The sequence below is a fragment of the Suncus etruscus genome, chromosome 3 (genome assembly GCF_024139225.1).
Source record: "Suncus etruscus isolate mSunEtr1 chromosome 3, mSunEtr1.pri.cur, whole genome shotgun sequence".
NCBI lineage: Eukaryota > Metazoa > Chordata > Mammalia > Eulipotyphla > Soricidae > Suncus > Suncus etruscus.
This window is the reverse complement of record NC_064850.1, coordinates 29829092-29845797: the sequence shown is the minus strand read 5'-3', so window position 1 is coordinate 29845797 and position 16706 is coordinate 29829092. Positions and strand designations below refer to the sequence as shown.

General features: G+C 36.1%; 1 protein-coding gene across 1 annotated transcript in view; it reads right to left on the bottom strand.

Annotated features, from left to right (window-relative positions):
• Positions 1-2944: 2944 nt before the first annotated feature.
• Positions 2945-16706, bottom strand: part of FLRT2 (fibronectin leucine rich transmembrane protein 2) — a 102204-nt gene continuing 88442 nt past the window's right edge. Inside the window, exon 2 of the mRNA XM_049770573.1 lies at positions 2945-9949. Within this exon, the coding sequence (XP_049626530.1) occupies positions 7582-9567 (1986 nt within the window). The 5' untranslated portion in view covers positions 9568-9949 and the 3' untranslated portion in view covers positions 2945-7581. The remainder of the gene's footprint in view (positions 9950-16706) is intronic.

Sequence of the window (16706 nt, the reverse complement as noted above, 5' to 3'; positions counted from 1 at the left end):
GGATGGGAAAGACAGGAGAGCATTTGAATTATGTCTTAAAAGAGGAATAAATTTAGCATAGGTAAAAAGTGTCAACAACAACAACAACAAAACACAAAAATCTTAAACACCACTAGAGAAGAATGACAAAGCTTGAAATCAGGAGACTGAAAAATTAGGAGACTGAAATTGTTGTTTGGGGTTTAGTTTGTTTCTATTTCGGTTTTGCGATCAGATCCATCAGTGCTCTGTTGTCAGGGATCATGCTGAGAGGTGCTTGGGGAACCTTATAGGGCGCTGGGGGAAAGTTTTTTTAATTCCCGGTGCTACCACCCAACCTGTTGTTCATTTTACAAGTTAATTAAATTGAGCTTGAGCTAATGAGAGGTAGCTGAGAACACAAGTGATAGGACACCCATGCCACAATCAAAATCTGGATTCTTTCTTCAAAGTAGCAGTCATGAAATATTTATAAAGCAGAGATGTGCTACATTCACCTTATTACACATGGTTCTACAATACATATGTAAGACTGAATTGGAAATAGATAAAAAGTTCTTTGGCATGTTAGATTTGAGAAAAAGTTAGCATGTAAGCTCCATGATCAATTTTGTAGATGGGTTATTTAAATATGCTGTGTGAATGCTCAGAGAAAACACGGAGGTGATAAAAAAAACTCAGGACATAAAAATAACAGCAGTTTCCAGAGAGATATTTGCTGATTCATAGGTAACAGTCCTGGAAAAGTCTTCGGCATCCTAATTTACCTGGCCTCAGCAAATATTTACTGAATAAAAACAAAACTAAAACAACAAAGAGATCTACTACTTTAACTGGATAATCAATAGATTTTCTGTCTCAGAATGCTTATATTTGATTAAGGCAAGATAAACTCAATATGGACACTGATTAAGATAAGATTCTCCTAAAGATAAATTAAAATTTTCACCTGAATTAAACTTTATACCAGGAAAATGAACACATGGGTTTATTAATTGTTGTATGCACAAAATGGTATATCGTTTGTAATAGTCCTTATCTTTCACTATAACTAAAATAAAACCAGGATATAATTAATACTAAATGAACAATTTGTGCTATAGGAGAAGCCAGTTTTCTAATATTGTCATATAATAGATTCTAACATAGAAACAAATAGTTTAGAGCAAACTCAAGTATGAAAAATTCATTTCTAAAAATAAACTTACTTGAAATGTTTTAACAGTTCTCTTATATATCCTTAAGGGTGTAGCATACGTCAATTACTTCTGAAGCCTGCAAATCACATACATAGTGCAGCTATAAAACAAAAAACAAAATTTCTAAACCTATATGAATAACTGACCAGGGAACTCAAATGATTATTAGTTTTCCTTGATTTTCTTCTTTCTTTCCTTGATTTTCTATGTTATCTGACTAAGTAAAGGTGTAATTTTTCCATCAAAAAGTATTAAAAACTAAGATTTTTTCCCTGAATGTTGGCTAGTTTTAAGGCTAATGAAATTGTCAAGAATAAAAACAAATATTCTGAAGCATGCTGTTACAACTTCCAGATTTTACCATTTACAAATTTTGTAACTGACCTAATCACTTCACTTCTCGGGAATCTTGTATAATCTGAAAAATTTAGAAACCACACATTGCAAGGTTAAAGAAAAAAATGTGATGACATGAATTTAAGCTTTTAGAGTAAGATCTTTTCTACACACAGGAGTCCAGTAATTGTTAGAAATTATCTTACATTGTATTCCAACTTGGTGCTCAGTAGAGATTTAAGAGAGGAGTGGTTTAGTTACCCAAGATCTAAATTTTTAATTTCTTAAATCTGAACCTTTCAATCCAAGTTTCATGATTTTTTCTTTTGTGAATGTACTTCTACTTTTCTCTCACCTATTTATATCATCTGATTAGTATGACAGACATTACCAAATTTAACAATAAGTATGTCTTTCTTTCCTTACTGTACTTTGTTGACTTCGATGAGAAAATATTGATTCATTATATGGAGTGTGATAATGGAATGAAATAGAAACGAGTGTGTTATCTAGGAGTTCCTATGCAGTAATATATTTTATTGAAATTCCCAGAACTTAATGGAGTTGTATGTGAAAGTAAGGAGTAAATGATCAAAAACTTAATAGATTAGTGTAAAGATATTATTAAAATATATTTAAAAGCTGAAGAAATTAATAACATATTTGAATAAATAATCTTGTTTGCGAAAACTTCATAGAGTAAGGTCTAAAAAAACTTGACAAAATTTACCAAGAGTACGATAAGGACATTTTGTACAAAATTTTCCAAATATAACATCAATCACTTGTTATTTCTATCATTCGTGGTTAATTTTCTAAGTAACATTTTTTAACTAAGGGGGTATTGTTTTATCTTTGATTCAATCTGTCAAATACATCATTGTTTGAAATGGAGCATTATTAGGTATATTCTGATAAATTATGATATCAACTCAGAGTCTAAGCTGATCATGAATATAATCACATGAAAGAAAGGGTAGATGTGTTGAAAAATAATTTTGAAGTGAAAAAGTGTAATTAAGATCTTTGAAAACCTAGACATTGGAAACTAATAATGTATCTAGTGAAATTAAGAGAACTAATTCAGGTTGGATAACAACTATAGCAGTGTTTTTCTGTAACTTGTCAAAGATTTTATAAATACCAAGTAATATGTTCAATGTGTGCATAAGTATATAGAGATGCTCACTTTAGACTAGAAATTGAAAATAGCACGAGGAATTCATACACACACACACACACACACACACACCACAAGTTGAAGACCCTAAAAGACCAGAAGTTGCCTTAATGGTGGGAGACACTGAAACATTCACGTTCTCTCCATGCCTGCTTTCCTCCTTCGCGATCAGGAGGCACCCTCATTTCTTCTGAAATTTGCAAAGCAAGTGTTGGCTGAAACCCAATGAACTTAGAAAAACACGAAGTGGTTTTCTTTTTAAAATAAGCCTTTACTGAATATATCAACAAGGTACTGTATAGTGTAGAGTGAAGTTTTAGTTAACAAAGTGTGCGACATAGTAGGTCTCGGAGGATTGTGATGCAGAATCTTCCAGCCCCTTGCAGTCCCTTGTCAGAGAAAACCCACTGAACACAAACCAGAAGCAAATCAACATATGGTTCAAACAAGAACAAATCATCAGGAATAACTTTCAGTGATTATATACTGGTCCTTTGAGGGACAAACAGTGGACACAAGCCTTTACCTTACCTCAGACAGGCTATAAATTTTACATCCCATGAATATTTTACAAATGCCTCAGTGTGTGTGTTTGTGTATGTGTGTGCACGCAATGTATGTGTTTTGTACTCATTTAAAAATGCCTGTGGGATGTTTTTGCTTTGTGCTCTTCAGGTGGTGTGCTACTAAAAAATGATAGGAAAACAAAACAAAACCATAGCAAAAAATTAAAATAAAAATCCTGGTTTGTTACAATAATATTATATAGGTTCCAAAACTTTCCACACTTAGTGGCAAGAACGCCCTGTTTCAGCAATCCTTCCATCCTGCCAAATTTTAGAGAAGAAAGCAAGCCACAGCTTTCTACATTAGTAAATTCATTTTTTAAGGAAAAAAAAAGAATCAGGCAAGGTTTCCCAATTCTAAGACCTAGGTGAGGGTTTATTTTGTGCCTGTATTTTTTTTCTCTTTTGGAGTTCTTCACTGCTTTTAGCAATAGGCATCTAGAAGGGGAAGTAGTGAACAAAACAATTACTCTCATTTTCTACAGAAAAACTTAATGTCTCCTTGTTATAGGCTAGACAAAATGCTGTAAATAAAGAATCCAAATGAAATTAAGTACCTCACTGTGGAATGCTAGATGTGACAGTGGACTCTGAAGTCCAGATTTAATGATCCAGGCAACACCTGCTCCCGGTGGATTGAATTGCAACACTGCCTTGTGTTTGGATGGATTCTCAGCTCACAACCTATACAACTTATCCTCTGGACTGGGGAGGAAAGTTCTGACTTTGGTGAAATGACTAAGACAGTGACAATCTGCACTAGAAAAACAAGGAGTCATCATATCAGCTATGTAATCAATACATTTATACAGACTCTTCACATGACACATTTTTTTTTTTGTTTTGAACCTTGGATGCTTTTTTTTATCTTTTTAACTGGGAGGTAAATATCTAACATATTTTTATCCATATAATTAGAAATATCAACATCCATATAATTAGAAATTGCTTTTATTTCTTCATTGGGGAGGATGTTTTTTGCTGGATGCAGAAGAAAAATTTTCAGGGTAACTCTCCTTGTCACACTGCCTGTGATTACTACTTAAGCAAATGACAGTTTCAAGGGAAGCATAGGTTGTGTCATGATCATATACACCTCTCCCCAAAATAAGTGTTAATGATAATTCTGGGTATGAACAATAATATGGAATGCAAGTATGATCGTGTCTAACTATGTTCTTTTTAGGATTTCCTCAGTGCAGTGGCAATTGCCTAACTCTGATCAAGATCTACTAACTGAAACCACTTCTCAAGATCTACTCTTGGAAAGCAGTTCTTCGGGTCAGGCGGATCACACTTCTTAAAAACTTTTGAAAAGGACTTTGTACATGGTTGTGACCTTTCCATGGTCTTTCACTGTCAACTCCAACTCTGAACTAGTTTTCTCAAAATATTTAATAGTGGCAGTGAGAGGACCCATTACAGAGCAGGTATGTCCACAACAGAGCAGATATGTTAGCAAAGCACTTGTCATATCTAAAAGTGCCCGTTGGTGAACAATCTGCTGCTGATGGATGTCATCAGTTGTCCTATGACACAGAAGACATTAAAAAATTCCATGATGTACTTTCCATCCTGTTGTAGTTGAGAGCTCTAGAGATACTATTCCAAAAGGAGATGGATTTTTATTTTAGTGGTCTATGTCATATTGTAAACAAGATTATAATAAATACTGTAATTAGATTCTATCTCTTTAGGAAAACCTTTTACCAAAAAAACCAGATATCATAATTTTTTTTAAAGACTAGGTCTCTATTGTAAAATTTAAGCCCAATTAGTTCTGTGAATCCTAGAGGACATTATGGAAATTTTTTCAACCTTGGCCTTCTTGGCCCAAATGCAAAGAAGTTTCAGCAGCAGAATTTCCCAGTTGGGAGAATACACATAATAAAAATAAATGATGATTGTATTTTTGGACAAAAAGGAGAGAAAAATAAAACCTCAAAAGTCAAAGTACCATTATTTGAACATATAGTTTTATCTACACAACTAAAAGGAAAAGGACTATGGAAGGGAATTATCCAGATAAAGTTACAAATGAGATGTCATTGTTCCACATTTTAGAAGAATTAGTTCTACTGTACTGATTTCCTTCATAGATTGTCTTATTTATTCACTGTGTGGACCTAGCTTTCAAAAAACTAAAGCCCAAACTCACCTGCTAAGAAATTAACATAAAGATCAAAAACATTTTAAAAGTAATTCAAAATAATTCTTAGCTAACTTTAGCTCAACTGCACAGTTTCAATTCTTGTTTCTACATAAGCTTTACTTATATTTTCTGCTTATTCTGAGGGACAAAAGATATTAAAACATATAAGTTGGGGATATATTATTAAAGAAAATAAAGCTCTTACTATAAAGAAAAACTTGCATAGCATTTAATACCTAAACTTTTACAAAGAAGACACATCACAGTTTTATTTTGTTAAGAGGGAGAGGGAGGGAGAGAAAAAGCAAAAACAAAATGATTGTGATATTAACTTGTGGGTTCCTAAAATAATGGCCATGATACAGCAAATAAACAACACAGGGTGAAATGCTGATAATTTATTGTAAAAGGAATTTTCCAATGGTGTACTTTTAAAGGTAATGTATGTGATCTATAGCCCTTCTACATCTAAGGGATGGAAAGGAGTAAATTACATATGCTTTCTGCAGGTGTATCAAATATATAAAGTTAAAGATGGGAAATCCTCTCATCTATACTTTCTGTTTGATGCTCTGCTCATATCATAGGAAAGGACAAGCCTTCATTCTCAGGCTTGATCATTTTTCATCTGTTATCCAGTTAATATAAGATTGATTATCCTTCCACATTTCCCAAAGAAGAGGAACATACAAGATTGAAAAGAAATAAATGAAATTTCAAAAATGAAACAGGATCAAAGTCAGACCAAGGTGGAAACTTGCTATTGCTTTTATAAAAAAAATACATTATTTTGGCCAGCTTTAAAGAATCCTTACATATTTAATAGCAGTAAAAGTTAGTATCCATTTTAAAGTATCTAAATTTATATTGATAAATTTATGGTTGCACATAAAACTGGCATCAGTGATTTTTTTAATATTGAGCAAAAGACAAAGCAAACAAATATGGCAGAAACAACTAATCATGAAAATACAGGAGAGGTGATTGGAAGACAAGAATTTGCCAAGGGATAAAGGTATTAATTAATTCAAGCTATGTCAACATGACACTATCCAAGTCAGTTGATAAAAGTATAGCAGAACCATTGATCACTTGATTTTTTGTCTACATGGTACCAATATTTTCTTTAAATTACATAGTGTTTGAGTATAATACAAACATTGAACTCTGGTTGGCTTAAATATCATGTTGACATAGCCACAAGGAATCTTCTACCCAAATAATTCTCATTATCAAAAATAATTCCATTCAATATAATTCTTCCCGTTATTTTATTAGCCTCTTCTAAAAAAAGTACTCTAGAATATATTTCTGTCAAATGCCATTCAATCTGACATATGATTTGAATAGTAACTCTTTCAAGGGAGTTCTCTTGCTGGGATCTCAGACCTGTCCCTATGAATGAACGTTATCAAGCTTAGTTCTCTAATGCTGTTTTCCCATAGGGTCAAGGAAGCAGGAGTGATGTCTAAGATTCTGGTCAGAAAGCCAACTCCCAGGTTTCAGGATCTTTTCACTTTCATTTCATTTTCTGGACTATCGGGTTAGTTAACTTTTCTCGCAGGAGCTGACTTCCTGGTGATGCTTTCTATACTTCCTGCTCTGGGTCAAATCAGGTAACTACCTTCTTTCTCCTATTTTGGATTTTTTTTTTAAATAAAAATAAACCCCTTTCTTCCAGATCAGGAAGCAGAGAAATAGCACAAAGAGATGTTGGCCACTTCTTATTTCATCCATATGATTTACCCTATGCTCATCAGTCCTTTTTAAATCTGCCCTTTCTTCTGAACATCAAATCTAGCAGAGGAATTCACGGTGATACCTTAAACAGCCAAGTGGTTAGTGACCATCATAAGGAAGAATCACTCTTTCTTTCGCCTTGGGCTTGGGTTCTCATTGTACAACCCTGTACAGTACATCAGCAACTTTTTTTTCAGATTTAAAAAGCAAAGAGTTACAAAATTGTTTGTAATGAACTTGAAATAGAAAAGATAGCACTTTTTTTTTAAATCCCATTATATAGTACACCGTATAAATTACAGAGTATTCAAATGCACAAATGCATCTGGGTAACATTTATCAAATGTAATTTGTGTGTCTGTCTGTGCACACAGGTGTGTGTTCTCCAGAGTTTCACAGTCCACCTTGAGAATGCCGGACCTCTGGCTGTCACGTATGGCAGTGCTCCAGGTCGGGCACGTTGCTGTTACAGTAACGCATATTGTTGGGGATATGGCAGTCTGTGTAATTAATGCCCCCGTTTGGGGTGTAAATGGGCTGCAGTCTGAAATCTCCTTTAAGGAGCTGATCGTTATTTAAGGAGACAATCTGAAAGCTGGTTTCTGTCATCTCCAGGATGGAATTGTCCTTCTTGGTGCCTGCCTCACAATAGTCATCTTTCCGCCGGCCTCGGTTGTATTTCCACTTCTGGGAGGTGTAGCGCCCCTTTTTGTGCATGTGCCAGCAAAAGACACTGAGCAAAACCACCAGCACAAAGATCACTGCACCCCCGATCAGGCCTGCCAGCAAAAAGGGGGAGCCCAGACTGTGGGAGGTCGTCTGCTCGTGGCTTGAAGCGGTGTTGCTGCCATTGTTCAAATAGGAGGCATGGGTGGTGGCCTCGGTACAGATGGTGTCTTCCATAGCTCGGTAGTTAAAAGCATCCAGTGGCACTAAACAAATCCGGTAGGTGGATCTGGGTTCTAAATTCACCAGACTCAAATGCTGCTTCTCCCCACTGACTATACGCTCCTGAACAATGCCCCCAACCAAGCTGTGACCCATCTTCACCCAGGTGAGTTTGTATGCCATGACATTAAAAAGAGACAGCCAGCTGATCTGCATGGAAGTGTCGTTCACAAAGTGGATCGAGAGTTGGATCCGTTCCGAAATAGGTGGGGTCACTCTTTCTCTCCCATCCCAATCGGGAATTGTGGGGAGTTTGGAAGGAGTGGGAGTGACAGGGGTGTATCCTGGGCTGGGAGTAGCATCAGAGAAGACAGGAAGCAGCTGAGTTGTTGGAGAAGCTGTCGTGGGGGCTGGAGTGAAGACAGGCTGGCCAGGGGTGGTAGTGGGGCAGGATAAAAGATTCATATTCAACTCTCTGACAGCCATTCCCCGAACTTGTTCAGGCCCTTGACACATGAAACCCCGCACATTGAGAGAGGAAGGAATGTATTTGAGCCATTCCGTGACCCACTTAATACTGCAGTCACATAACCAAGGATTATTCCGAGCAGTGAGCTGCTTCAGGTTGGCCAGATTATCAAAGACACCTTGAGTCAACATGCGCAGCTGGTTGTTGGAGATATCCAGGCGTTCCAGCTTCCGAAGATTGGAGAAGGCCGTCAAGGGGATGTAGTTGATCTGGTTGTCCTGTAGATAGAGCCTCATCAGATATGTCCCAGGGAGATCAGGAGGCGGGTAAGTGAGTGAATTCCGCACGATGGAAAATTCCTTGAGTTTGGTGAGATGGCTGAAGGTGCCCTCAGCGATGCCCTTGTTGGTCAAGAGGTTCCCATCCACTATCAGCCGTTCCAAGCTCGTGAGGTTCTGAAAGGCCATGTCAGAGATGACAGCAATACGATTCTCATCCACTCTCAGCTCTTGCAAGTCCACGGGAAGCCCCACAGGCACGCTGCTCAGGTGATTCTTGGAAAGGAACAATAACTTGAGGCTGATGGCCTCCCGGAAGGCCCCATCTTCCACCCCAACTGTGGAGATAGAGTTATCATCCAGGTGCAGCTCTTCCAGCTTCAGGAGTTGGGCCAGAGCTGCCCGTGAAATGGTCTGAATGTTGTTTTCCTGCAGATGGAGAACTTTGACATTCTTGGGAAGGTTCATGGGGAATTCATCCAGTTGGTTGCCATAAAGGTAGACAGTCTGCACGGACTGTACGTTGTGCAGTTCTGCAGGAAATCCAGCATTATTAATTTGGTTGTTGTGGAGGTAGAGTACGGTTACGCCCTCCGGGATCCCAAGAGGCACTGAGGTCAAACTTCGCTCATTACAGTAGACAAAGTTTCTATCACAGCGGCACACGTTAGGGCACGCCAAGATTGTTGACACTTGTGAGTAGAGCCCCAGGGAAATGAGAAGCCAAGATTTCAGGAAAAAAGCCCCATGGCTGGGCCACTGGGTGATCTGTAGGCCCATTTCTGAAGAACAGAAATAAAAAAACACTATGATGAGGAAAATCCAAATCAATAAAATAGAATGAAAACAAAAGCAGGTAGCAAAACCAAAAGGTCAGTCAAAGTCCAGAACTCTCCTTAGAGGAAAACCCCTGAAGACCCACACAGCAGAAAGAACCTTTTGAAGCCTCTGGTCTGATCAGCTTGTATTGCCCTCTTTGATTATGTCCTTCATGTGCAAAAATAAAATTCAATTGTGAGAATTTTCCACACAGGTAAGGGGATGATGCCAAATTCTAGTGGTCCACAGGGGTGCAATTGGCTGGAGCGACTCCCTTCTTCTGTCGTAGATCGTGGTTGTGTTGATCAACTTAGGAACTTCTTGAATGAGCTCAATCTGAAATCTGTTATTGGAAAATAGAGAAAAAAGTCAGTTAGTGGTAATAGAAGTGCTTGTTTGACTACAGGCCTTCCTATACCCACATGTCACAAACTCTTCAAGAAATGATTACATTATGTTATCTCAGAAAGAAAATCTGAGATAACAGATAAAGAAAATCTGCTGCAAAATGCTTTTGCATCCCAATCAGTACCTTCTCTTGGGGATCTATTTGGACAATCAAAGAGTAATGCACAGGAACACACTGCTGAACTCCTAGAATTCAATAAGGACAATCACTTCCATATAAAATTTGTCTCCACATTTAAAACTGAAGCAAAAGGTTGAACAAGTAAAAAAAATTTAATGGCAAGAATGGCAAATGATTTAGGAGTTTTAAAACAGTGGCAAAATGGAAGCTGATAATGCCATTTTAAAAGAAGCATCCTCTGACCTGAAGCTGGTGGCACACATGACTTCTTTTTCCTCCTCAATTTTTACCTTGTGATTGTCTTGCTTCAAAATAGCTCATACTGGAGTTTCTGAATAGAATGGATAAATCTATGCCAGTACAACTCTTTTATGGTATCCACAAGGTTAGTGAGAGTCACATGACAATCTCCTGGAGTTGTCCAAGCTAAGGCCAGAGTTTAGCTTGACCAGAGTTAAACCAGAGTTAAACCAGAGTTTAATCAGGTTGACCCTGGTTAGATGCCCAACATAGAATATGGACCAAAATATTGTCCATGGTGATTCCTGAGAAATAAGCTGAAAATAGCCCCTGAGAAATTTCATTTATATTCCCCACACTAAAGCAAACAAAAGATATATTTATATAAATACTATTATGTATATTTATATATACACATATGTGTACATTGTATATACTTTTCTTATTAATAGCATATGAACATACTTCGTTATCTATAAAAGTATATATACACCCATAATTTTGTATATCTACTCATGTTAACACATAAGTTTGACAAGCTTATGCTTGTGAATGTTATCATGCAATGCCACCACTTCAAAAAGAAAATTATTTTAGCTTGTTCCTATCCACAATCACGTTTCAACTTTGCATCCCAATCTGCACCCTCTTAAATATTGGTTCCCCATTTATGACCTTCCTCTCATTTCTGAGTTATTTTTCTGCATTTAAAGGACTTTCAGGAAACTTTTAAATGATGGGATAATAGTTGGGAAAGTAAAGGCAATCCAAGATAGTAATCATGCCTTGCTCCTGAATGTATTTTCCATCAAGTTTTAGATTGGAGAGGCAAGGAAGTTAATTGAAAGGTGCCAGATTTGATTTCCCTGAAAAATAAGCTAACATGACAGGACATGACAAGCTTTGAATCTCCTAATTCTCACCAATACACAGAGATTGAAACAACTCAGATCTAAAATCACAGAGGAGTCACTTGAAATTGTATTCTAAACTATATTTAGAAACATAATTAAAAAAGAAGGGGAAAAAAGCAACATGGGTGATATTTAAATGTTGTGGCTATTGTAACTTCATTCTACAATTTAAAGGACAAAAACACCTTTGTTGATAGACATAATAAGTATTTTTTTACTCTTTAAAGATATCACCTTCTTAAAAAGCAAGAGAACATATTTTCATAGGCAGAACCAAAACAAAAAGAGGAAAAAAAAAAGAATATATTTTATATAAAAATAAGTTAAAATGGTTAAAAAATAGTTTCGTAACTGAAGCTATCCCTTCTCAGAAAATCACTTCTATGCTTAAATAATTTAAAATACAACAAAGGATAGCATGAAAATTAGTTTAAAATTATCATGTGAAGCCATTCTAAGGTCTGCTTTCAAATTTTCTAGTCATTGAACTAGTCCCATGGTTGGTCCCCTACTCAAGTGTGGTCCTTGTTCTGCCAGCATGAGTTTGACCTAGGAAGTTGCTAGAAATACAGACTGCATGTCAGCAAAGCCTCAGGTGTGTACATTAAAATTTGAGACACAAGCTCTGAACACAGTGCCGAGTTATTAAATCATTCAAATATTTTCATTTACTAAATGTAAAATAGATGCAAGAGCAAGTCAAAGGACTCTTTTGAGGAGAGTTAAAGCATGCAGCATTCAAATCACATTTGTCCCCAGGAAAGTCTCAAATTACATTTTCAATATAAATCATTTCTTATAGGTGGAGAGCAATGACCACTTGCACTTGGCCTCACTGGACTCTTGAAGAATGTCTCTGCCTGAGTGACAAGCACTCATGTCTGGGGAAAGCGTCAAGAGCTTTTCTGGTAATGAGAGAAGCACACTTTTATAGAGCACGGTTCATTTAAAAAACAAAAATCATTTGGTGCTAGAAGCATTTACTCTTCAAAAGAGACTAAAAGGAGACTAAAGACTGGTATCTAATACATTTTTAAAGAGTTCACAGAAATCTTCCAAGTGTGATACAAGCACACACTGAACAGAATTTCCTAAGGGAAGCAAAACAGCTGCTCTAGAGTCTCTAAGTCTCCAGGTGGGGGAAGGTGGGGAGGGGGGAACAAGCTTCTTTTCTCCGTCTAGAAGCCACATTTCTAAGACCTGAAAAACAACTTTTACCTAAGAATGACAGAATTTAATTTAAAAAGTTGATCAAACTACTTCAAGGTGGTATGATAGGAAGTCAATAAAGCACCATGAGAGGGATTTTGCAACTACTCTTATGCATCCAAACTGTATATTTTTCCCTTCTTTGAACCATGTCCTCTCTAGGAGAGAAGATGCCCTGTGAGCCAACCCTTAGCCTCAGGCCTTGCTTTCCTGCAGGTGCACTCCCTACTTATAAGAGGTTTTTCTAATTTTGCAAGTGCAGGATACTGTCCTGATGAAAGCCCCTAATAGGATTACACGGGACAAACTGTCAGTGTTTATCCACTTTAATTGAAGAAAAAGGCCCATATAGTTCACAATGCGTTGATCAGCTCTGACAAGTCCAACTTTGAATGAAAACACACAGTGCTCAGGATTATCTTTGAGTTTCTTGTGAATACCACGACATAAATGCATAGTAAATTTAAATCAATAGTCTACATATTACATTAGCTAATATACTATATCTTTGTTCAAATTCGGCAAGGCTAAAATTGCATACCCCTGTGCAATAACGATTTTTATTTAAAACTGTCCATAAGAGCCTAAGAGAGAAGACTTAAGTCATTTGCCTTGCATGCAGTTAACCCATGCTCAATCTTAGACACCTACATTTGGTTCCCTGAGCACTGCCAAGACTGAGCCCTGAGTAAGAGATAGAAGTAAACATTGAGCACTGTTGGGTGTGGTACAAAAGCTAACCAAAAAAATAAATTACCCTTTATATTTTCAGCTGTAATTCTTATAAATACTGAGGGCAGAAACCCATGCCATAATTGTAGTGTGGATAGGACAATGATCAAAACTCTAATCACCTCTGAAGTTTAATACTTGGAATATCTTGAGAATTTTTTCAATCTTTTGAGTATTTCTCTTTACATCTAAATATTTAGAATAATAATAATAGTTCTTACCCCACAGTACTATGTGAGGGTGATACATGTGAAAATCATATATTATAACTGACCAATAGAAATAACTTAGTTATAATTATAAATCTATTTATATGTATAATTAATAGCATCATTGATATCCAAATACATATAATCTATAATATATATAATTAAATAAAAATCATTTCTGTCCTGTCCAGTTTAATACATTTTCATTATTTTTCTCAACCCAGTATTTTTCAACCTCAGCAAGACTGACATTATTTGAACCAAATTTATTTGGAAACTATATACATCATTGCTGTATGTATGACCAAGGGCAGCATCTTTATAGCATAGCTGACAAGCACTAGTGTACATATACATTTTGAAAAGTTAGCATCATTGTTCTAATCTATTGAACGGCAAAGATTCCTAACTAAAAAACAAAACCTAACTGTGCTTCTTGTTAATGACACCAAAACAAGAAAGCACAATTTGCTTTTCATTCATTCAACTGAATATTTATTGGGCACAAGAGTAAACACAAAGTCTATGCAGAGGTGATGTGGACCTTGACATAATAATATTGAGCATTCAGTGAGGGGAAAGAAATTAATAAGCATAAAATCATGGTACTGAGCAAAGAGCTTATCTCAGGTATCAGGCAATTACCATGTGCCTTATGGGGTATAGAACCTAAGTTTAGAACATCATTGGATATGTAGGATATTTGTTATATCAGGTATATAAAGAATTCTCAAATATAATATCAGAAAAAAATGTTGCAGAAACAGACTTGAAAGAATTTTTAAACAAAAAAAGAAATCTAAGAAATTCTTCATTGTTATCCATGCTGGTTTAACAAGGGGAGAAAATAAGCCCAGCTGAGAAAAGGAACTAGACTTCTGCTGCATGCTCCTTTCCCCCAAAATCTTTGCTTCTCATGGAGGTAGTCTTGTTTCTAGAAGTTAATAAGTGTCCATATTTCAAAATCATTCAGTCAGTTCATTGATAATGTGAGACATTGCAAATATTTTTATAATGTAAATTTCCTATATTGAGAGCACCACCCACCACTGTCCAATTTGTTTGGAAGATTGTACTAAGTGTGTTTTTGCTTAAAAAATCTAGAAGTTAGGGCTGGAACAATAGCACAAAGGTTAGGGCATTTGCCTTGCAAGTTGTGGACTCACATTTATTTTATTTTATTTTATTTTATTTGGTTTTTCAGGCCACACCCGTTTGATGCTCAGGGGTAACTCCTGGCTAAGCACTCAGAAATTGCCTCTGGCTTGGGGGACCATATGAGACACAGGGGGATTGAACCACAGTCCCGATCTTTCCTTGGCTAGCGCTTGCAAGGCAGACACCTTACCTCTAGCACCACCTCGCCGGCCCCATGGACCCACGTTTGATCCCTGGCATCCCATATGGTCCCGAGACTGCCAGGAGCAGTAATTTCTGAGTGCAGAGCCAGGAGTAACCCCTGAGCACTACTGGGTGTGGTCCCAAAACAAAAACAAAACAAAGAAACTAGAAATCATGAAGAAGAGTCAATGGCAGATGCTAGGTAAGAACAGATATATTTTGTTTAAAGTAGAAAATTCCATTTCAAAAGTCTGAGTGTAAATCAACATGTATCAAATGCTCATTGGAGACAGCGAGGACTTAGCCAGCTCCTCTGATAAAGATGGAGCAGCTGGAATTATTGCAGGATATTTTATCTTAATTTCACTCTTTTCATAGAAACAGACTCAGAATATAAATTATTTAAAAGCTTTCTTAAAAAGTATTTCACTCCTAGTGTTGCCTAAAAAGAGAGGTATGTTTTATTTTTTAATTAATTCCTGAAGCCTGTATTCCAAAAGTGCTAAATAAACCCTGGCTATAAAAATCATAGTACAGAAAATAGGAATCATCAATAAGCACTGCCAATTGCTTAATATAATGATACTAGGATAAACTTCATAAAACCTTAATGGCTTTGGCATTGGTTGAATTGTGACAAAAACCTCATGGTGCATAAATAGATACAAATGAAAAAGCACACCTGAGGAGAAATTATCCTGGAAAAGTTTCAGTGGAATTAAGCAATTTGTGTTTAAAATCAGTCCCACACAGATGTAGAATACATTGATGGATCTATGCTAGAATGTCCTTGTTACAAAATAGAAATGCCAAAGTCATTTATAGATCATGTACACATTTCCACATTCCTCAAAGTTGGTTATAAATACTGTTTGTTTAGTATTGTCCAAAATGTGAGGATTAGCAAAGAAATTTGGAAAAAGTATATATTGGCTGCTCCCTAATTTGAAATCATTTTTTCCATCTTCTTCACTAAAGCTAAACCTAGAACCCTTGAAAATTCTCATTAAACATTTTTTACACTAAAATCAAGAGAGAAAAAGGGGTGATGGAAAGAAAGAAGGAAAGATGGAGGGAAAGAAAAGAAACATGCTATTTAAACAGCTGACAATATCCTGACTCCAGTGTAGAACAGAAACATTAAGAAGGAAACAAAGAATAGAAGTTATTCTCCTGGCACGCTACAATTCTCTAACACATTTGAAGAGTTGTTTTCTAAGTGTTTTCAATACAGTAGGTTCAAATAGAGGGGCATGTTTAGAACAAGCAACCAATGTTACAAATTCAAATTCATAAACACTGAGGATGCATTCATTACTGCTACAATTTACTAAATCCACTAGGAGTTTCTCATGGCCCTCCATTAGCCTATTCACATATTCAAACACTGGGACTGCAAGTTGAGGCCGTCAGAGAGTTTATTTCTAACAGTCATGAGTAGATACTAATAGTGATAGAATTTTGTTGGAAACATACTAGTAAGATTAAAGAAAAGTATAAAGCAATGAATAAAAAAAGGATCTGCTCTTAAAACTATTATGTGTGTTTGAACTAATAATTTGCTCCTAAAATAAATATATATTATATTTGTATATATACATACATCTATAATATCTTTCAATACATTTCAAAAGGTGAACTTCAGGCATTTTCACAAACACAGATATCAAACATGTCATGTTTGAGGTATGGAAAGCCACATTTTTTTTTACAATTTATCTACAATATTGAGATTCCTTAGGATCGAGAGTCAAAAATTAGAGGAATATAACAGTGCCATCAATATTTAATTTTGATCTCAGCCTGATCATTATGGTAATAGCTTCAAACTCTCTGAATCTCACCATTTAGCTTTAAGAGAAAATAATATGAGATGATCATAAAATGTAGGGGAAGACTCAATAAAAATGCATGGCCAAGAATAAA